This window comes from Rhipicephalus sanguineus, chromosome 8, assembly GCF_013339695.2.
Source record: "Rhipicephalus sanguineus isolate Rsan-2018 chromosome 8, BIME_Rsan_1.4, whole genome shotgun sequence".
NCBI lineage: Eukaryota > Metazoa > Arthropoda > Arachnida > Ixodida > Ixodidae > Rhipicephalus > Rhipicephalus sanguineus.
The window spans coordinates 145,407,201-145,431,000 of record NC_051183.1 but is presented as its reverse complement, the minus strand read 5'-3'; the positions used below and the strand labels follow the sequence as shown (position 1 = coordinate 145,431,000).

Here is a 23,800-nt window from a genome sequence, read left to right as displayed (position 1 = left end):
TTCTTTACCTCCAAGGTAGTGCCTGGTGAGATTTCTCCTGTGCGTGATTAATCAATAACAATTTTGTTCAAAACGCTGTTGATTGATGAAATCAACCAACGAAAGACGCCAGATGTTTTGTAAAAGCAAAACGGAAGAACGCCAGATGTTTCTAAAGCAAGAGGAAAAGACGCCAGCTGCTTAACGAAAGACGCCAGATGTTTTCTAAAGCAATGGTTTTCTAAACAATGAAAATTCACAGCGTACATGTAAAATTAAAGTGAGCTGCAAGTCGTCATAACTCATCGAACCTTTAGTATAAACGCGCCCTATCTCACGTCGGTGATGATGTACTGGGCAGAATTCACGGAAGATTCACGGTTTACCGATGAACCTCCGCAGCTTCGCCCACTCATCATCATTCACTCCGTGGAAATGCTGCGATTTTTTTAACACACTAAACGTTTTGTATTAGTAGTGATTTGGCTGGAAACGATAGGAAATGCGCAATAATATTGTTGAATCTGGAAACAAAACCACACTTGAGTAAGCAAATGTTTAAACAAAGAAGAGCGACACATTTTGCGCAATGTAAACATCATTATACAATGTCGTATGTACGTGGAAGGAAAAAGCACAAAAAAAAGCAAAAAAAAAAATTACGAAAACATAACGTGACGTTCTCGCTTGAAATCGTCAGGGTCGCGTAAGTCCACCACATTATCTGGAACATTGTTCCAATGATTTATGGCACGGGGCAAAGCCGATGAATTAAAAGCCTTCGTTCGTCCGAACAGACGTTGCAAACTTCGATGATTGTGAAGGCGACGGGATATACGATGCGCATGAATAAGCGGTAGTGTAGATGTATGATGAGACCAGATAATTTTATGAAGGAGGCTGGTAAGTGCAATGGTCCTACGCATGTCTAACAATGGAAGTGATAGCTTCCACTTCATATCAGTCACGCTCGATGTTCGCCTGTAGTCGCCAACGATGAAACGAGCTGCACGATTTTGTATGGATTCGAGTGAATGAACCAAATATGCCTGATGCGGTGACCATATGGATGATGCAAATTCGAGTTGGGCACGGACAAATGATAAATAGGCAAGTTTATGTGTAGCTGACGGTGTATCCCGAAGATTTCGTTTTAGGTACCCAAGTGTACGCGATGCGTTTGTCGTTACTTTTTCTATATGGATAGGCCAAGTTAAATCTGATGTCAGATGTATACCCAAGTATTTGTACATAGATGCCTCACTTACAAAATTATTGCTAAGCGAGTAATCGAATGTCGAGTTGGTGTGTTTACGACTGAAAGTAAGCAACTTGTATTTATCCGTGTTAAGGGTCATTTGCCAAGATGAACACCAGTTGGTGATTCTGTCAAGATCCTGCTGCAAGGTGATGTGGTCAGTGTGCGAGGAAATCTTACGATAGACGACACAATCATCCGCAAATAACGTGATGTTAGATACAATTCCGTCGGGAAGGTCACTGATGAAAATTAAAAACAATAAGGGGCCTAAGACACTTCCCTGTGGGACTCCAGATGTGACGTCACTTAACTCGGAGCAATGATTGCCTATGACTGTGAACTACTTGCGAGATGATAAGAAATTTCGAATACACGATGTTGTTAACGAATCAAGATGTAAAGATGACAGTTTAGCTATAAGGCGGGTATGGGCGACGCGATCAAACGCTTTCGAAAAGTCGATGAATATTAAATCAGTCTGGAAGCCGTTGTCCATATTCTGGTGTATTTCGTGAGTAAATTCGATGAGCTGTGTTTCACATGAGAGCCCTTTCTTGAAACCATGCTGATTCGCAAAAAAAGAAGTCGTTATGTTCCAGAAACTGAGCAGAGTTAGAAGCGATGATGTGTTCGAGCATTTCGCATGGAATACATGTTAGTGATATGGGTCTGTAGTTTGTAACACAGCGTTTATCTCCGGCCTTATAGACGGGAATAATTTTCACCACCTTCCAAAAGCTGGGTATCTCACCTGTTGACCAGGATTGTTCAAATATGTAGGCCAAGATGGTGCTGGAAATGTTGACAGCGAGCGATGAGGAAGCCGACGGTGATGGCGACCAATTTCCACGGAGTTCTGAAGCACCGCAAAAGTCGGCAAGCTAAAGACCATACAGGGTCATTTCAAGCGCGCGACACGCAATCGAGCTTGTTTCCGGCCACCGCAGTGCGTTTTGGACGAGCACCAGTGCAGCGGCGAGGCCTCTGCCCAGTATCGCGAGCTCGCTGCTCCTCACCACGGCGAATCCTCGGTGAGCGAGCGCCCGGGCGGCCGACTACAATGGCGGCCAATATTCAGGCGGTCACAAACAAGGATTTAAAAAAAAAGTCCTCCTTGGTCACGAAGCACAGGCGAGCTGACGCACAAGGCGGCCCTCGCGGTGCATTTCGCGCGCGCGATATCCAACGCGATCGAGCCCGTTGCGCGCAATCGCGATGCGCGTTTCGCGCACGCGACGGGTACGACAGAATAACGAGTGATCACCTGTGAAAGGATCCAGCACCGATTTCTTCCCAGAGTGAGATTGAAATCATAGATCCGATAGCCCTACTGGCTTCACGGCCGCCATTCCCAGCCGGTGGCGACGCAGTGCCGTGACTACGCCGGAGAAATACAGCGCGACGTGCCACACCAGACTTCATGGGTGCGGCTAAACGCAAAAGCAGTACCACACGCTCATCCACGCATACGTGTAGATCTAAGGCGCCTCGGCATAGTTTCTACATCATCAATCTATAATTGTTGAGCGCGACACAACGGCCAACACGCCACCACGAACACAAGTGAGAAGACTGACCCAAGAGCGAGGAGGACGGTCAGTTTCCTTCACAACGGTTTGCACACAGAACGCGTCTCTGCACACAGCCTGCATCTCCCACGCCATTGCTGCTTTTGCAGACTAACGGCTTTCCACACGGCACGCGTCCCTCTGTGGTTACGCCTTCGACAGTCTATGTGTACATAGCGCGCGCCCTCTGGACTACGTTACTCCTCTTTCGGGTAATTTCGCCTTAGAGCGCAGAAGCAAGTGCTGTGGCAATTCGGTCACTACAGTATTCATCAGATTATGGTCACTAAAAGGATGGGTTGGTGCGAATACGGTAGACATTGGCAAATCATGACCAGTAACTTACCACGGTCACTAAAGCGGAAAGTGTACAACCACTGTATTTTGCCAGTCTTAACATATGGCGCAGAAACCTGGAGAATAACAACGAAACTCGATAAGCAGCTACGGACCAACCGGCACGCAATGGAACGAAAAATGGCAGGCGTGACTTTAAGAGTTAGGAAGGCAGCAGAGTGGATCAGAGAACAAACAGAGAAAAGTGCACTCGAGCCAGTGGCGTCATGAGAAGGAGAGATAACACATGGCCAATTAGAACGTCAGATACCAAGAAATAGGAAGCGCTGTAGCGGACAACAAAGTGCAAGGTAGGTTGGTGAAATTAAGAAACTCGGGGGCATAAAATCAGCTCACACAGGACAGGCTGGGCTGAAGTCCTGGTAATGGACATAGGACCGGCTGATCATGACGATGATGATGATGAGAACTTCACATTGGACAAAAAGTCGAGTGAAGAGTGAAAGGAGGCACGGAAGTTTATAGTAATAATTTCTAGAGCTTTATGTGCCAAAACTACGATATAATTAAGTTGCACGCCGTAGAGGAGGGCTCCATAAGGCTAGACAACCTGGTTTTCCTTAACGTGCACTTAAACCTGAGTGAAAAATGCCTGCAAAACACATTGATTCATTACAATGTGTTTTAAACACTGAATTTCTTTTTATAACGCGCTTTATCGAACTGACGATTTACATTTTCCTGATGCCGTTGCCGCAAGGACTCCTTCGAAAAGAACGAGATCAATATGCCCTCCGGCACTCCTTCTCCATTGCTGAAATATAACTCTTTAGCGCCGATCTTGTTTACGGGGATCTTAAGCATCTTGAAAGACAGCGCAGAAAAACAACAAGGACAAGAGACTGTTGTCTCTCTTGTCCATGTTCTTTTTCTTGTGCTGTTTTCAACATATTCAACGACTATTACCAACTTGCCGAATTCTCCATTCGGCTAGGACCATCGAACCAGCAAGATTTCCCCCTTTTCTTCTTCTGAGTCGTCACTTCGAGAAAAATACGGGTCGATGCGGTAAACTCCTTAGCATAAAACACATATGCGTGGCTTATTCTATGCGACCGCCACCGAACACAGTATGCGGCCTACACACTAAAAGCGCGTGGTGCGCTCACATAAGTGAGCATTCTCAGTATCGAGATATGCTTCCCCATGCCCACTTGCAGCACGGTGTGTCCAGTTCCACAACAACGCGCAGCCTGAGTGCACACATAGTATCTTCTACTTTAGGAAACCAGACAGTGAAACCAGGAAAATATGAAAAAAAAACCAGAAATAGCCCAACAATCCCCGCGCCGAAACGGACTGACGATATGCCCTTTTTCCCGACACCGGAGCGGACGACACGCAGACGACACGTAGCAGCAGCCGCCGCCGCCGGGCAAAAGCTAAATGGGAGAATGACTTTATTTGCCTATTCCATTTATCAACAGGCCGCCGACAACACAATGCGGCGGCTGTTGGGTTCATTGACAAAGGAAGGAGGCACACCGGCAGCGAGGACACAGAAAGAAAAGCAGAAAGAAGACAATGACGGTGGCCCCCGGACAGACAATAAGTGTACGAAAGACCAAAGAAGGCGAGAATATAACATCTCGCGATGGCCGCCGCCTAGACGGCCTGCCTCATAAATAAAACATCGGGACGCGCCGCAGCTATGCTCCTGGACCGTCGCTTCGACGTCTCCGTCCCGTCTCTCTCCACCTCTCTCCCCTTTCCTTTGCCACACAAGTGCATGGCCGATACTGCGCCATCACGGAGCAAGCGGAAGGAATGTGTCCTTATATATATCCAAGGCCCTGCGTCAGCGAGACACTGCAGTGCTGGAGACATAAGAGTCGGTGTTGACACCCACTGGGGGAATTCCTTGACAGGGCCACTAGGGTGTTCTCACAAGGTATGCGTACAGTTAGGCACATCGCACCTAAAGTCGAATGCTTTGTGTCGTTTCTTTTTGTGACTGATGTGAAATAAAGAGGTCTACTACGAAAATCTCAAGTGGGTTCTTATGCATTCGACTAGTACGAAGCACCTTAAGGTCTAGGCTTGTCCGGTGTGTGGTGTCGGTGCTCACAGCACAGCACCGCGTAAAATCCCGTAAAAAGTTTAGCAATAGACTAATATCAATCAAAATTGCGACAGAACAATATAGAACACCTAGAAGCACAAACTCTTTATACTAGTCGGCGATTTCAACGTAGACATTATGGATCTTAGGACCTAGCTTTGTCGTCGACGCTCACTGTCCGCTGTCATGGTGGTTAGAAAACTGTCGAAGTATATGTGTATATGTGAATAAAAAAAAGGTTTACAATAGAAGAACAACAATCGTAATTCTGACAAAACAATATAAAACACCTACAAGCACGAAACCTTTATACTAGTCGGCGACTTCAACTTCCATATTATGGACCTTAGGACCGACCTTTGTCATCGACTCTTTATGTCACATGATGTCACTCAATTTACATTATATGGGGCAACGCTCGGATAAAATATGTGAGACACAAAAAGACGGTTGAACAGTACACAAATATCAATCACAATTGTAACAGAACAATATAAAACTCCTACAAGAACAAACCCTTAATACTAGTCGGCGACTACAACGTAGACATTATGGACCTGAGGACCTAGCTTCGCCCACTCGTCATCATTCACTTCATAGAGGTGCGTTCCATACCACACCTTCTCTTTCTGCCAAAAAGTGAAATCATCAAAACAACATCAATCAACAGCGCCCATCGATCACGCATATGGCAGCACAATGCACGCTGGAGTGAAAATACACAAAAGAACGCTGCGGTGCAAATTCGTATGTAAGCGCGTTCCAGACCGCACATTCTCTTTCGCCATGGATGAAAACGAAAGTAAAGCGGTATTCACACGGGGGACAAATCCTCGTGGGATAAAGGTGGAGCCTAGTGACGTCAGCTCGCGAGGAGAATTCCCCACAAATGTCCCCCACTCACACGGACGAGGCTAACGGCGGTGGAGACCAGTGTTACCGGACTACTCTGGTGGCTTGTACCATCCGTTTCAGCAGCAGCTGACGACGAGCTGCAGACTGGACACCCACTGCCACTCTCTGCAGGAAGAAGTGCAACAATGTGGCCAAACAAGATCCCGGAATTCCGCTATGTCCACCACCTCCAGGGGATCGTTTGTCTTGTCGGGGAAAAGGTTCCCGTGTTCTCCGAGGAGCCGCTGGGGGGTCACGCCCACCCACTAATTCGTGACATCGCGGTCACGTCATCCGCAATCTCCCCGTGTCCCCCGCGGAATTCTCCCTCGTGTGAATACCCTTTAAGGCGCTGCATGCGGCGGCTCAACGGGTACGCTGACGACAATCTAGTACTCCGGATGCGAGGGCGCGGGAAGCGGCGGCAAAACCGCAAAAACGACAAACGGGAAATTCACGGTTACCGAACGATCCCCAGTGCTTCGCCCACTCATCATCATTCACTTCGTAAATATGCGTGGATTTTTTTATATTCCAAAACGGCCGAAACTGTTAATATGAAGGTGGTTAACCATAGTTTCACCCACTCCTGTGAAAGCAAAACCTTGAGCATAACGCGAGGAGGGCTACCGGCATCTCTACCGCTTCACAGCGTTGCTGTAGGACATCTACTTACAGTTCAGGGGCTTTTCAGATCGAAAAATACTGCTAATAAAAAAAACCACGCGCTTTTGGGATTAACCGCTGCAGGTACAAACACTACGAAGGGTGAGCTTTCTATTGCGCCCTAACAAACTGGGTCGAGAAAAACCGGTTGTCGGTCCCTTTTATAGACAAAGAAGCATAAAGGGACACTAAGGGAAAAAACGATGTTTCTCATATTGCTAAAGGAGAATTTTACAATGCTGAACGCACCGCTTTTACCTCGAAAAGGCTCTTGGTAGACGGAAAATCTTTAAGACTAGAAATTATTTACATTGTGTTCTAAATGAACACATACCATAGCAAGTTTCAGAAAATTTCATAGAACCGATGCGCCCAAAATACCCGAAATGCTTCGAAATTGGAGAAGCCACGCTAACGTTTACGTGCTGAAGTTAAGGCGCGAAGTCCAAACATGAAACTCAGGCCTTTGTTACCTCTTCAGTAATTGACCTATGGTAGCGAAATCGAGCACAAGATAGTTCTGAAAGACTCATAATATCTGGGGTTTAACGTCCCAAAACCAACATATGATTATGAGAGACGCCGTAGTGGAGGGCTCCGGAAATTTTGACCACCTGGGGTTCTTTAAAGGAGTCCTGACACGAAACTTTTCGCCCCGCGTTTTTTTGCTGCAATGTGTTGCTGGGGGCCTGTTAGTCATAACACGGCACATGGTTTGCTGCAGCGCGTGACAGATAATTATTTACAAGCTCCTCATTACCGACACAGCCTCAGTTTCGGTTTCACAGAGCTCCAAAAACGACAAGCCGCCGGGTGCAACTATCACCACCTAGCGAGTGAAACGCTCGGTCACGTGAGCACACAGAACAGCGACGCATTTCCGCGCGGTCTGTCGTCGTCGGGCTCATTGTCGTCTGATGGCGACGATTTTCTTGCGGCGGGGATGGAAGGAATTTTCGACGTGGCGAATCACTTCAGGTTTGACCTGCTGGCGAGGAGCGATTAGTCGGGAAGCGCGTCAAAACAGAAATGGCGGCCACGACGTCATCATAACTTGTACCGGCTGAAACGTTTACGTAGGGGAAGTAGGGGGGTCACCTCGGGTCACCTCCGAGGGTGTCATTGCACTAGGTGCGGCCTATAATGCTGGATCGCGCTCGCGAACTTCAAAATTCATATAAAATACCTTCCAAGCTTTATTCGCTGTCGATATTTTGCAGATGGTACACACACGTACACGGGAATCGATCCAGCAGGCTTTCTCGGCCGCGAAATTTTGTGTCAGTACCCCTTTAACGTGCACCTAAATCTAAGTACACGGGCCTCAAACACTTTCGCCTCCACCGAAAATGCAGCCGCCGCGGCCGGGATTCGATCCCGCGACCTTCGGGTCAGCAGTCGAGCGCCATAACCACTAGACCACCGTGGCGGGGCAGTTCTGAAAGACTGATTTATCTGCATAAACAGATTTAGTGTTTCACTTTAGTGTCCCTTTAAGAAGTAAACAATTACAGAAGAGGCGTCTCATATATTAGGATCGAACAAATTAAATGTACCAGCACAGCCCCTGGATGAGTGTTTGTGTTTCGGCCATCACGAATTAGAAGAGGTCAGAAAGGATTGAATTACAACGATCCCCACCCTACGGAATGGACAATGCTAAATTGTCACCTGGTGCGAATGCCTCCAAACGAGACGTTCGCTGCAACAATCGTTGTGGTTTACAGCAGAAATCTCTTATTTTCGTGCAGATGCGCAGCTAGAGTGACAAATGTTGTCTTTAGGGCTGCACTGCCATCTACACCTACAACCATGCACTCTAAGAAAAAAGAGGCCTTTGACTTTGTTTAAGAGTTCTGGCAGTCACGTGGGTGACTCTCAAAGAGACACGCCAACCCTTTATCAAGATTATTCTAGACTCTTCCGAGAGTTCTGTCATCCACAAGCGAGTTAACATGTGTGTTTAAAGAGAGTCATATACGTAAGAAGTCAGAACTCACCGACAGTAGTCACATATACCCTTTTTTTTTCTTAGAGTGTGGACCTTTGCGACAAATGCTAGCTTCACATTTCCTAATACGCTAACAGGAGAACACCTTGCATACAATACTGCCCATCTTTCAAATATATTGCCGTAAAAGTTAAAGTTCTTTGAAAACAATTGAACTATGCTGTTTTTCACACTAACACACATAATTAAACTGCCAGCGTGAGCGCGATTTCGTCACGGCAAGTTTTCGGACCATCGGTGAGCCAGGATACAAAGATTTTGATTTTTATTAACGTATCGTTATCTGAAGCAACAGACTCAGCTGTGCTGATCAGGATTTTCTAGCTTGGCAGCTCCACGTCAAGCTTCGATCCAACATATTAAAGCAATTTTTGCTAACAAAATGCACATGTAATAGCAACAGAAAGCGCAGTTAAATCCAGTTAAAAAGGGTTCGCTTTAATAAGTATTTATTCTAGATATACCGATCAACTTCAACAACTGTGAATATGTGATTACATCAGCACATAAGTTTAAATAGAAAATTACTTAAAACAGAAATTACTTAAAAGTAAATCGCATATATTCATATCTTAGTTTGTGTCGTTTGTTAAACATAGTTTGTGGGCTCCAATTACCAGTTATGAGGGGAGAACAGACGCACGAAGCGACCGCTACCAACTGATTTATTCTCTAATAGAATACAATAGGGGCAGTCCTTTAACGTACGCGCAACACAGGTTGCACATGTTGTGACATCACTAGATAGCAGTGCTCGAGATTGGCCCATAACATGTTTATCTCTATAAAAAGGAAAAGTCCGGCAAGTCAGCGACACTTCAATTTGCTTAGTTTTTGCTTTTGCAGATATGGACTTTATTACAAGTGAACTTTGAGCTTAGCTATGTTATGACGTCACATCATGAGCCTGTCTTAAGCGCTTGCGAAGGTTACGCCTATGTGCTACTTTTTGAAACAAATAATACGTTGGTAACTAGCGCTTCGTGAATGTGTTGGTCTTCATAATTTACGCCTAGAAACAGTGTTTAGCATTTCATGAAAGTATCCCATCAGACTGTCACCCTAGATCTTTTTTTTTTTACTTAATAACGTAAATGTAGCCAACCGGAGTTATTCATCGATAGCCTTCCTGTCTTTCCTCTACCTTTCTCCCTCTATATCTCTCTATAACGCAAATTGTTATGACGGACGAAACAATGTATCAGGCGCCATTTTAAGATCTCCTGGCTATCACTGTGTAAATATATGTGCTAATTGGAAGCGTCTACTGCTGTTTGTTTTATTACCTACAAAACGAATTTTGCCGGAGGGAACGTGAAAATAAAGAACTCTGAAAGATATTTCTATAGCAAAATTTGTTCGATCGTTTTCAATGTCATTGCTCAGGTACGACCCCTGTAGCGCTCTGTAAAAACTTCAAGTTGAAACAAACGAACTTAAGTTTCCTGCTTTTTTTTTTGTTCAATTAAAAAATATCATGTTATTCTAATAATAAAGGGTATCATGTTATTCTAATAATAATAAAGGAAATATTCTACAGTGAGAGTAGGAATTGCCAATAATACCAGCTTTTGGATTGTTTTACATCTAAAATAAGTAGAAACACCACTCAAAAAGTGTAATTCAGTGGATTTGGTACCTAATTGTGACTGTTTGCTTCTATATATGGAGTAACAGAAAAGACGAAGAAACACGTACCAGAAGTGCACCTTACAAGTGCAAATGTCTAAATAAATTGTGGTATTGATTTCTTTATTTTATTCTCCATTGTTAGCATGTGGAAAACAAGCGTTTTTTTTTTACATATACAGTCCATTGAGAACGAAAATTTCCTATATAATTTAGCAACATTTCTATTCTTTAATGTGCCCTACTCTTAAGTTTTCTAACATTTTGTAAAACCACAAAATGGCTAGGCTAATCCCTCACAGTGGGTGTGAACCGCAGTTAATCGGTAAACAACAAGTGCAAATTAAAAACGTGCAGAATACATGTCCCGTCTAGAATTACCATTTGTCATTATTTATTCATTGTGCTAATTTTGAACGCCTAGCTTGCATATTCTGGAACAATAACCTCCATTTATTCTGCCTGCTTTGCAAGGTCACATGCCTTTTCCCACGGGTGTTGTGTGCCGCAGTAAGCCAGCTATTTTGCAGGCACATTCAGCCGCTTACGTATAATTCCTATCACGCGATGTAACTAAGTAAACAAAAAATCCACGTGCGAGAGGGCAGCGATCGCCCAAAGGAAAGTAAATGTCGATGCTGTAGAAAGCAGGTTCTGTTGCGGAGTGAGTAATCTTTTAGATAACATCACAGTCTCGCAAAATCTGTTTTTGTATCCACTACTTCTAAGCAATTTCAATGTCTAATCAATTTTGAACGCTGTGAATTTTACGAGACGCCATTTGTAGTCGCGGGAAAAGACCACTTCGCATTCTTTATTCAAACCCGCATAAAACTATTCCTCTGCTGCAGCTTTTAGAAGGGAACTGCAATTCCACGAGTATGGCTTATAAAAGGTTGTCACGCCACAGTGTGTAAAGTAGTCAATTTCGCAGTATTCTGGTGGATATGTCCCATTGAAGTCTCCACGAATGTACATCGCACAAATCATTGGATCTACAATAAAAAAGGGCTTGTCAGCAGAACTCTCAATAGCACATCAATAGACGCCTCAGCCTTTCAGCTAAATCAAAGATGCTGGGTGTCGCCGGGAAAAAAACGAGATATTAGAGAAGCGGTGACGTAAAAACATATAGATATTGTAATGAGAAAATGCCAGAATGAACGATGTAGCGATGAGAAAATGCCAGAATGAACAGTCTAGTAATTACTCTGCGATTTTCTTTAATTTTCCAAGACGAAGAAGAATGTCGCTGATAAGCTGCCAACTTAACGATTGTATTACGTTAGTAAAGAGCAACTTGTCTAGCTGAACTGTGAGATAAGCAGCAAAACGACCGCAGTTCGTGACCTTCAAGTACATTTAGAGGCTCTCACAAAGTTCGCGTTGATAGAGGACAGAGCCTCTGATAGGTTAGCAAGAGCGATATATACACACTGTGATCGCAGTAAGCTATTTCTGTTGACCGTGTTGCGGGTCATTGTAAGTGAGGTTTGATATGAATCCATAGTTTTTTAACACGAAAGTGTTTTATGCCGGGGTCCACCAAGACTTCAGTGACGTATTTCCGTCACGGAAATGACGTTGAAAAAATATACACAGTTAGATGGCAAAGAAAAAAAGGTACCGTCAACGGGCATCGAACCCACGACCGCTCGGTCCGCAAACCCAGATGCCGGGCACGCTATCCACTGCGTCACGATCACAGACTCTGGAGGCTTTACGAACGCGCCTTTTATATCTACCACTCTCCCGATCGGCTGGGTGGTGTTGACCTCCGGAAGTGGTAAGGTAAAGTAATTCGTCATTGCTGTGGTCTCCGCGACTAGAACCTGCAACGCGTTACGCGTCTGTCCCATTCGGCGCGTTTTTAATAGAAGTTGAATTTTGTCAATGCTTTAACACACCGCGAGGTGGCGACCTTTGCCCAAGCGTCGTAAAAGCGTCGACCTCGCTCAGCATGACGCTAATACAAACCAAAAATAGCTCTGCGACGCGCGCCTGCCTCACCTGGCTGTAACACCGCGTTCCATGCTCACGCGCTCGCCCCAAGAAAAATCGCGGCCGGGCTACCGGGGCAGCACGACGCGATTTGCGTTTCCCCCTAGACCGGCCGTGGTGTTCAATCACATTTTAACATGCCGCGGCCAAGTTCTGCGTCAAATGCGCGACGCTCTTCTGGCTATCACACCTCGTTCTCTGATTACGCTTTCACCGTTAACTACTACAGCTACCACAAGGGTTTGTTTAATCATTTAACATGGACGTTAGTCGTCGGGAGTCGTCGTTACCACACATCATCAAAGCGGGTGCATACACGTTAAACGGCGCCATTAGCTGCCAGACATCAATATACATTGTGCAACTCTCTTATATCAATGTACAGTAAGCACTCAGTTACTTCTCTAAGGGCACGCTTTACTTTCGTGTTATTCCGATTCCTATGACGGAGGGATCAACAGAATTTTTTTTATTACCAGCAGCATTTCGTGGTTTGTCAGTGAAAATGTGGTTGCAGAATACTTGAAAGTGTCTGAGAGCCCTCTTAGATTAGAGGCTTTTTTTGTTTTTTTTACAGCGTAAATAAGCCAGCACTAACGCATTAGTATAATAGCGGGAATCAATTACGGTGAAAAGTAATGAAGAAAAAATAGTCGATACAAATACAACAAACACAACACGTACGTACATTCCAGTACGTTTGGTTCGCTAACACACCTCCCTAAGACCTCAATCGATTGGAATAATCTACCTGCATCATTAGTAACCATCACCGATCCTATTCGTTTTAAGAATGCACTAATAGTAAACTTGCAATTGTGAATTGTACCAACGTGTACTACTATTATTGGTGTATATTGGCTCTTTAGTGTATTCTTTGTGTATTGATTTCCATTGTCTGTTAATAAAGTATACTCTTTGTGTGCAATATTTACTATTATGTAGTATTGTTATCTCCACTTTAATATGTTAAAGTAATCCTGTATTTATTTTGCTGTTCACCTGCATTTCCGCCCCTCCCCTCTACAATGTACAAATGTACCCTGAGGGTTTCATAAATAAAGAAATAAATAAATGCCGCATTACACATATCGCAAGATGGCGGAAATGACAATGAGCGTAATGCAGAGAGCTAAAAAACATTCCCATGGTAATAAGAGAATAGCTCATAAGGAGAATAAGCGACATTTTCAAAAATGCCCATACCATTTTTCGGGAGGATGCATCAAAGCGAACATTTGTCTCTTCACCTTTATTGAGCAAAGGGAGCAATGTAAAGCAGCCGTGACTGCAGGAAAGAACTCAAGCGCAAACGAGGGCCAAGCCACCTATCGACACTGTGGGTGCGTGAGTCAGAATCTTACACGCGCATGCTCAATATATTCGCTAAAGAGCGTCGGCCCTTTCGCTCTCCTCTGCAGCACGCACGATGCACCCCTTTTGAACCAGGCGCCAGAGTCCGACGTGTTAGCTACGGCTAAAACTGTCACGGAGGCGGGCGAGACGAAGGCTACCCGATAAGAAGGCAGGAGAGACGAGGCCTTGGGTGATTTTGTTCCCTGTGTCCAGGGGAGATGCATGTGGTGGCACGACGCGTCTAGCGTTTCCTACAGTCGTGCTGACGGCGGAGCAAGGAACGCGGGTTCTGAAAAGGGCACAATAGCGAGGAGTCTCCATCGCTTTTCTTATGAGAGTGCAATTGTTGGGATTGCCAAGCTGGTTTGCTCGGCTCGCATGTTGTTTTTTGAATGCAATACTGTGTTAATAGTCTGCTATGGTGCCTTTGGCTTTTGGCTTGCGCACTGGTGTGCCTCGTCGTGTTTCCATGGTGGTCTGTGCCGCACAGAAGTGATTGTGAGTGTCTCGTTGCGTCATGAATTAAGTGGTCATTGTTCCTTGTGATGCAGCTTCTTCGTCGTATGGATCGCGGCTCATGGACCGTCCCTGGCCTAGGGCTGAGGCCGTCAAGAGCGTAAGATGATCGCCAATGAAAAAACGCGCAGCACAGTCACAGCGAAAGCTGGAAGAGCGGCATTTCTAGAGCCTCTTGTCAACTCTCTTGTGGCTACTAATACAAGTACATTAGCAACGTACCCACTATGCCACAAATCATAATTTTTCTCGAATAGGCAGCGCACAAAAGGGCAATTTTTGTGAAGTTGGGAAGCACCTACCACGACATTATTCGTCATTCTGCTGAGAAGCGAGGTACCATCTTTAAGGCACTATGTGTACTTTGTCGATGCGACGGTTGATGACGATGAAGATTTATGGCTGAGCCCTTTGTAATGGGTTGGAAGCTTTAAACGACCCACTAGTTACGTAATTCGCATTGGGTGACGCCCGGTCATTATTTACCTCTCCCACCATGCTTTATAACGTACGTTAACGTGAGAAAGAGAGAGAGAGGGAGCTAACATTATTGAGACCCTGAGGAAATGGATCATGGGAGCCTTATGAGCTTCATTGGCAACCAATACAAGGGCACATGCGAGGAATCCACTACGCTTGAAATCATAATTTTTGTGAAGTAGGGAAGCAAGCGCTATGCAGTTTTGGTCATTCTGCGGAGAGCCGTAGTGCCCGCTAAATACCTGTTAGGTATTATGCGCACTTTGTTGATGCTGCGGCTGATGACGATGAAGAATTATGGCAAAGACCTTTGTAATTGGCTGGAAGCATTCAACAACCCACTAGTTGCGCAATTCGCATCGTGTGACGCCTGGTTACAGAATTCGCGTTCACACTACATTACATATTGTAATGTGGTTCCTTCCCGATATGAAGCCTGTACTGGTTCTTTTTGCACAGCCGTTTCAAGCACCGGCATGGCTCTGATGTAGAATACTACGCAGAGGGCCCAGGTTCGAGCATCGTTCCATCTCAAATGTTTTTTTTTTCTTTTTTAGTTTTTTTTTATTTCGCGCGATAGTGGTTACGGACACCGGCGGCGGGGTACAACTACGGCGCCAAAAACGGCCCTTGTTGTGACCTCATAACAGCTTTCGCTGCAAAAAAAAAAAGAATATTCATGCAGTATACGAATACAGCACCTATTCTTCACATTAATCTTATAAGCAGATGGCAACGTACCCATAACACTATTGCGTGTAACTTTCGTAATATACCGAGTGTTTTTTTTTATTGCGATAGCATATATAGATACTCTCGATGGCTTTATGGCGTTGGCGTCACGGTCTACGTGGCCGCCATTTGTCGTATAAAGCCCAAACTGATAACATCACCCCGGGCATCGTATGTTCTACCCGCGAATAAACGCTCGCGAGCGCTGGCGACGAACGTGGCTGAAGCGGGGATGATACAAACCGGCCGTCTCCGTCGCACGGAGGGCGCATGCGATAACATCAGCCTGCGTGCGAGGCCTGCCGTCGAGTGCTGATCAAGCGGAGAGAAAACGGCCTGCCCGTCTTTCGCAACTGAACTTGTGCTTCTTAGCAGACAGAAAGGAACACACACAAAAGGAAAAGACACGCAAACAGGAGCGGCGCTAGACATCAGCTGATGTCTAGCATCCGTCCTGTTTATGTCTCTTTCTTCTGAGTGTGTTCCTTTCCGTCTGTTAAAAAGCACGAGTTCAGCTACCACTAACTAGTCTATTCAACTAGTGTGTTGAATAGTATTTTGTAAAGAGCATGAAGGCACGCCAGGGGAGGGGGGAGCTGCGTCGCCCGAAGGGTGACCTAGTCGCTGACGCGCGCGCAATCTCGACAGGCATCAGGTGACTGCTCGCAAACTTGCTGGCCTCTCAACGCTTACTTTGCGTTTTCAGAACTGACAGCACGAAACCGCTTCAGTCACTGGAGCGGCCGTATTCCTTTAAGCTATCGTTTTCTTGAGATACGCGAGATCGGATCCAAGAAAGTTAGCTGCCAGCACAGTACAATTTGTTCCTATCGCAAGATGGTAAAACATGAGTTTAGGTTTCTCTAGAAGAAAGCGTCGAAGTCCGTAAAGAAAAACAATAGCAGTACGTAATAATGACTTCGTCAGTACGGTACGCCCGTCCCGAAGAGCAGGCGCAAATGACGCCAAGAACTTTTTGTCTGTCCACAGTTTGCCCACGCGCTTCTTTGAGTGTTAATAGTTGATTAAAGTGAGGTTCCTGGCCTCAGCAGCTAAACGCGCCGCCTTAGTATTTTTTTTAATATTTGTACACATGGAAGTATTAGTGGGGGATCGCAGGACATTTAAAATCACGTTGTGTCAATGATTCCTCTTGCATTTTGTGCAAGAAGCAACAATGATCCTATCGCCTGCATAGGGCAGCAATGAGACAGAATAATCAAATTCAACATTACTTTATTGTATATATTGAAAACATGCGTTACCCAAGTGCTTCCGCCCGGCACACCAAAATAATTATACCAAAAGAAGTTCACTGAGCAAGTGCAGATATTACTTTCAGTCAGACAATTCGAATACGACAGCGAATACACTGCGTTACGTACCCCATATCGACATATTCGTGCGCAAACTAGGATCATTTAGGTTATCGATCGCGTTTCTTAGTCAATGAATACACATAGTTTACGCTTTTTTTTCTAGTTGTTTTCAAGTATTAACTAAATTTCAGCTCATACTGAAGTATGGGCAGGCGGCAGGTGTTCCATGTTGAAAACTCTGCTGCCACTCCAAAACTATAATGTGTTTGCGAAAAAAGCTGCATACAAGCCGCCCAGAGGGCCCACGACATTGCGCTGGACTTCCACTCCCGGGCCCATCATGGGCGGAGCCACCAACTTGATTTTGGGGGGCCTCCGGTTCTCTAAATCTCATTACCTTTGGGCTAAAATAAAGTTCTTGTCATGTCATGAATCATTACTACTTTCCGTAACCCTTTGGAGGAAACAGGTATCATTACCATCCGTCTGTAATAACTCAGATTTCAGCAGAGCTCTATATATGAGTCATGTAAACAAGCTCTATAAATGCTATTGCATACTGATTTCAGTCCGTGCGGAATGTTATTCTTTAGCTTCAATGCAACTCCAACTGCAACTACGTACGGCACGTTGCCAAGGTTAGGAAGGCGTTTCAAGTAAACTTTCACCTCTCACTTCAGGCCACTTACCACTTGAATTCTTCTTTGTGATGGTTACAACGCTGCAGTTGTATGTATCTGGTTGATTAAACCACAACTGCACGTCCCAGCTCCCTGAAAACGTTTAAGGAAATATTTACTGAAACAAAAATCACAGTTTCTCTGCAAGGGCGATGCAGTGAATGTGACAGCAACAAGTTGTGATGTTATGCCAAGTAAGGCTAGCAGATAACTCTCATGGATGCGATCTCGCGTAACTGTACAAAACACTAGTGAAAGGAAATACGGCCGCTCCAGGGAGCGAAGCGGTTTCTGCCCCGTTTGTCGTCTCAACGGGAGGTAAGCGGGGAGAGCACAGAACGTAGAAGGTTATACGAGCCGTCGAGATAGCGCATGCGCCAGCGCTCGCGACCGTGCCCTTTTCATCAAAGATGGTAGTTGCTGATCGAACCCATATGCGTCCGTAGGGCAACGCGCGAACCTACGCAGCTGCTCACTTTCTTGATGCTTTTGCAGCTGATGACGATTAAATATATCTGAGCGCTTTGTAATGGGTGGGCCTTTAAAACACCCATTCGTTATGCAATTCACATGTTTTGACGCCTGGCGCAATTCTACGCTTCTGCCACTCAATATTACAAGCGTTAAGGAGACTCCTTCCACTGCATGACATTCGTATAGGCCTCGTGCGCCCCAGTTTCAAGTCGGACATGCAGTGCCACTGCGGCGGCTGCTGGCAAAATGTCCCTGTTCCCTCCGCACAGCCGCCCTTGGCCGCAGCAGGCTGGCAATGGCCCCTAGCAGCGCAAGCGTTTGTACGCGGCAAAAAAAAGTCGACTTCTATCTGCTCTTGCGAGTTCGCATGTCATAACAGCTGCAAAAACCCGGCCGGGAAATTGCCGACATATTGATTACTTATTACAACACATTTAATAATTTCTTAGTTATTTATGTAACCATTTATAGCAATATTCCTCCGTGTCCTTTTTATAGGACACAAGAGCCTACATCTCGACGTCACGAGTGGATCAAACGCCACTGACAAAACATCCTAGCATCGCGGAAGACCCATGTGAGAAAACCCGTATGGCGTCGCTCAGAAGAAACTTGAGGTAATACAGCAGCAGGTCATGAAGATGCTAGAGGACGATGTAATCCATCCATCAAAAAGCCCCATCAAAAAAGAAAGATGATAGCTTGCGTTTCTGCATTGATTATCGCAAGTTGAACCACGTGACAAAGAAAGATGTTTGTCCGTTGCCACGGATCGATGACCCTCTGGACGGGCTATGGTATGCGCGCTTCTTCTCGTCTATGGACTTGAAAAGTGGATACTGGCAAATAGAAGTAGATGAGCGCGACCGAGGACATACCACATTCATGACGCCTGACGTGCTTTTCGCTATTCAAAGTCCGTCCTTTCAGTTTATGCTCGACCCCAGCCACGTTTGCAACGCTCATGGATATCGTTCTGTCCGGCCTCAAACGGAAAACGTGACTTGTGTACCACGACGTCATTCCTTTTTTTGGCCATGTTCGAAGAACACCTAAAACGGCTGCTGTCTGTTCTTCAAGCCATACGGTCCGCAGGACTCACATTGAAACCGGAGAAATGCCACTTCGGCTTTGAAGAACTTCAATTTCTGGGACATGTGGTCAGTCAGGAAGGTGTTAGGCCTGACTCAGATGAAATTGCAGCCGTCGCAAAGTTCGCAAGGTCTATGGATCAGAAGGCGGTCAGACGCTTCCTGCGTCTCTGCGCCTATGACCGGCGATATATAGCGGACTTTGCGCACATCACTTCTACACTCAGCGGCCTCACAAGGGAAGATGTTACGTTTTTTATGGGGGGGAAGAGCAAGAAGCATCATTCAACGAGTTACGGTAGTGCCTACAATCTCCGCCGGTGCTCGCTTTCATGAGGATCCAACAACAGCCATCCACATAGAAGCCAACAATGTCAGCTTAGGTGCGGTTCTTCTTCAGTGCCAAGAGGGTGCCAAGAGGGTGCCAAGAGAGTAGATTCCTAAGCTAGCAGAAGCTTGTCAAGTACTGAGTCCAATTCCTCAACAACAGAGAAGGAACGCCTGGCTGTCGTTTAGGCAGTAGGAAAGCTTCGCCCGTACTTATATGGCCGCGCTTTCCAAGGGGCAAGCGACCACCACTCTCTTTGTTGGTTGACCAACATGAAAGACCCATGTGGACTTTTGGCGCAATGGAGCTTACCGCGTCAAGAGTACGACGTGACTGTAGTCTACAAATCGGGAAGGCAACACTTAGATGCGGACTGCCTGTGAATATCGCCAATTGAATTACCGAACACACAGGATGACGAATACGCAGGCCCTTTAGGAGTTGTTGATGCAGCTGTCATCTCTCGGGCAATAGGAATACGATCGCGAGCTGAACTCACTCATCGAATTCTTGAAAGGACAAGCCACGAATGCGCCGAAAGTGTTTTCGAAGAATTTGCCATTATTCTGTTTACGTAACGGAATTGCCTATAAGAAGAATTTCTCTTCCACAGAGAAAGGCTATTTCATGGTAGTTACTGAAACTCTCCGCAACGTAATTTTGTAAGCCTGCCTAGACGAAGCCACCTCAAGTTTCTCAGGAAGATTTTCGCGCGTCAAAGAAAAATACTACTGGCCAAGAAACGCAGCGGAGATGAAACATTGCCTGCGAATATGCGTTGACTGCCAGTGGCGCAAGCTACCACCGGTCAGACCCGCTGCGCTACTACATCCCGTTGCAGTACTGGAAACTCCGTTTGTTCAAGTGCGAATGAATCCTTTGGGCTGATTTCCGATACCACACAGCGGCAACAAATGAATAATAGTGGCGACAGACTACGTCACCCGATACGCGGAAACCAAGGCAATGCCGAGTGGTACTACAGCTGAAGCGGCCCGTTTCTTCATTGAGAACGTTGTGCTGAGACATGGTGCTGCCGCGGTCGTCATGGCACAGGAACCGCGTTTACAACCGAGCTTCTGCGCACTGTCTTTACGCTCAGTGGTGCGGCATGCAGGAAGATGGCAGCTTATCACCCACAAACAAATGGGCTTACTGAACGCCTCAACAAGACCATCCAAGACATGCTTTGCATGTGCGTCGACGTGGAGCACAAGAAACGGGACATGATTTTGCCAAACATCACATTTGCGTACAATACGGCGTGCCAGGAAACAAAGAAAACAGCGTCGTTCGCACTAACCCATGGCAGAGAACTAACTACAATGGTTGATGCTAGGATGCCTCACGAGTGCGATGATTCAGAGACAGACGCCGCAGATTTGGGTGAGCGCGCCGACGAAACAAGACAGCTTGCCCTCGTCAGAATAACTAGCGATCAAGAACTTGAAGCCCATCGGTACAATCTCCGATATCGATTCGTCGCTTATAATCCACGGTAAAGAGTCTGGATTTGGTCCCCTCTACAACGGCACGGCCTTCCAGAGAAGCTTCTTCACCGATACTTCGGGCCCTACAAGGTTCTGCTCCGTCTTAGCGATGTCACGTACGATGTCATTGCTGACAGGTCTTATACAGCGGAGCTATGTACCTCTCGTTGGCCTTAAAATTTATTATATATATATATATAACGTAACGATATGTCTGCGCTTTGGATCTGTTACATAAATTTTTCTTCGTTGGGTGAAAGCTGCTCTCTACGGGCGGCGAAGAGTTCCTTCTGTGAGATAAAAACACTGAAGGAACTGCACCAGGCCTCAGCTGTGAGCTCTTCGCATGAATTCACATTGATTTCATCGTCTGGGTTCTCTGGTAATAGTACGTCCCTAAAGTAGTTCGAGCAAATCATAATGTCAGTCTAGGCTCCAAGTTTCTTTCGAACTGCTACAATCCTCTTAGCTGCAAGCATCTTCTCTTTTGAGAAGCGATTAAATACATCCTTGCTGCTGCTGAAGTTTGCGCAACTATACGACGAGCACAATGATGGAAGTGCTCTCGCGGAGTAGTAAAAAAGCCTGAGCGGATAACTATGATGACCTCCTGTAAGATTCACGAAGTGCACAAAACGTAAACGTGACTCTAGCTGTCAGTTTGGATCAGAGAGCGGCGGAAATCTTTCGTCAGAGAGCAGTAGGTTCTGTCAACGGAACCAATGATGACGTAGTTCCGCTTGATTCATTTCTACGCTCACACATTCGGTGCACTCGCTTGGGCGGAGCTAGACGAGCGTTCTCGTGTCCTAAAGCTCCTTCGAGTACAACAGCGGAAAATACTACAACGCCATCGGTATTAGGGACGGTCCTTGCTAACGACAAAGTTCGAACTTAATCTATAATAACTTTAGCTTCCTTTAAAGGTGAACCTGCAACTGAGGCACTGCTTTCGTGAAGCTGCGAGTCAGTTGCGTTCCACACAGACGTCCACCTATCTCCTCCTCGCGCGCTGCCTCTTGCGCGTCGCGCTTGCAGGCTTTAAAGTGGGGGTTCGACAGGCTGCTCGTGCCACTATCACCGTCGCCTGTGGTTGCTGAGCTGCACTACGATAGGGTCCAATATGAGACTAATAGTGAGCGATGATGGGAGCGCTAATTCAATTTGGCCAAGTTCTTGCGGCAATATGTCGAAGAATGCGCTGCTGTATCTGTTCTCGCCTTTTAGAATTAGATGACGGGATGTTATTAAATGTGAAGTATTTCTTAGCGAACCCAAGGCACTTTGAGCGTTTCTATTTCCGTATCTGCCTATCTATCTAGCCGCCTACGTCTGGGTGCTCTCGTGATAGCCTCCTTGTCTTGGTGTAGACTAAAATTGGCATGCGAGGGTAAGAGGGTTTGACGAATATGATTCTCTGGTCATGGCATGAATAACCTAAAAATGCTGTCGCGTACGTCGTCAAACCCTTTCATTCAGACACGTGGGGCGCATACCCGTATACCACGGGCCACGGTAAGCTGGTATGCGCCAAAGGTGACTGACAGTTTATATCTGCCCAGGAACAGCGAGAACAGACGTTGATAATTGAAATGCAAGAGCGTAAAGAAAAACCGACATCGACAGCGTTCACCCGACGAATGCAAAGAATAGAAATCAGACGCCCAGTAGGAATCGAACCCAGGCATTCCGCGTGTAAGTCAGGTATTCTACCACAGAGCCACAGAGTCTTGAAACTGCTTCGGAAAAAGACCCTGTGCAGGTGCAATGTCGGTGCGGCGTCAATTGTAGTTGCAATGCTGACTTTCTGATTTTGTAACAAAGCAATGAAACATTGCGTATGTACTCCTCTGATACAGCGTCATGCCAGGTTAACGGTAATTCTGTATCCAGTGTTGGCTCCTCTTTCATTCAAGTGTAATAAAGATCACATTTGTATTCCTGTGATTCAGCAAGCTATCTTCAAGCGTTGCTCGACCCCGGAGGAATACGGTAATGAGTTACGTATGATATTCATATCATCGCACCCTAAAGTGCGCTCTGTTTCGATAATACTAACATTTGTTCTGAAGTGTGTGCTGACGTTACCCCAGACCATAAGTTACCCTTTAAACGCCAGTGTAGTCGACGTGCCTGGTAAGGCCACGATGTGCACAAAACTAATACGCTTAGGAAAACACGTCGACCCACGTCGTAACGCTTGTCTCTAAGCCAAAAAATGCGGCATACACAACTACTCGCTGATTGCTTCGTATAAAACCGATTCCCACAAGACGTGGGACCTGCCGATTTTTTGTCAATGTCACTACTGAATTCGTGCTTTACAAACGCTGGCACGTAATTATTGCATGTACCCTAATGGCATGCACGTAATTTACGTCATATCTAATATACCGAAATATACAATGTATGTACTTCTCATCAGCGAACTTATGAATTCAGCGGATTTTCACTTTCGTGTTTTCGAGAGGGCAGACCGAAATTTACGCTTTTATTAAATAAACACAACTTGTTTGAACGTGTAAATGCGCTTACCTGTAGAACCACTTGTAAGGTTAGTCACCATCATTTCAATTGGTGGAGATCGACTATTGTTGAATTTTCCCATATAAGATTCGTTTGTCCTTCAAAAGATGCAGCAAGTATTTTTGGCATTTAATAGTTAACGCCAACATAGTATATTTAGATCATTGTTTCAGATGAAAAAAAAGAGACATTATCTAAAAAGTATGCGAGACATTTCTTGTTATAGTTGGGTGACAACTTTTATATTATCGCGTTGTAGAACTGCTGAGCAGGACCCGATTTCTGTGGCAAATGTATAATGTTTGGCGTCTGCATTGCAGCGCGCGGGAGAACGAGAAATAAGGAGATCCTTGTGAAGCCTGTATTCAGGGTAATAATCA

At 45.6% G+C, this 23,800-nt stretch overlaps 1 protein-coding gene across 2 annotated transcripts in view; it reads right to left on the bottom strand.

Moving 5' to 3' along the window:
- LOC119402383 (uncharacterized) overlaps positions 1-23,800 on the bottom strand; it is a 74,278-nt gene that overhangs the window by 895 nt on the left and 49,583 nt on the right. The window contains exons 3-5 of one of the 2 annotated variants that reach the window (XM_037669517.2): positions 23,430-23,518; positions 17,521-17,604; positions 11,208-11,422 (exon numbers count right to left, since the gene is read on the bottom strand). In XM_037669517.2, coding sequence (XP_037525445.1) covers positions 11,262-11,422; positions 17,521-17,604; positions 23,430-23,518 — 334 coding nt within the window. In that variant the 3' untranslated portion in view covers positions 11,208-11,261. Of the gene's footprint in view, positions 1-11,207; positions 11,423-17,520; positions 17,605-23,429; positions 23,519-23,800 lie in introns of those variants that run through there. The other variant, XM_037669518.2, reaches the window with a different exon arrangement.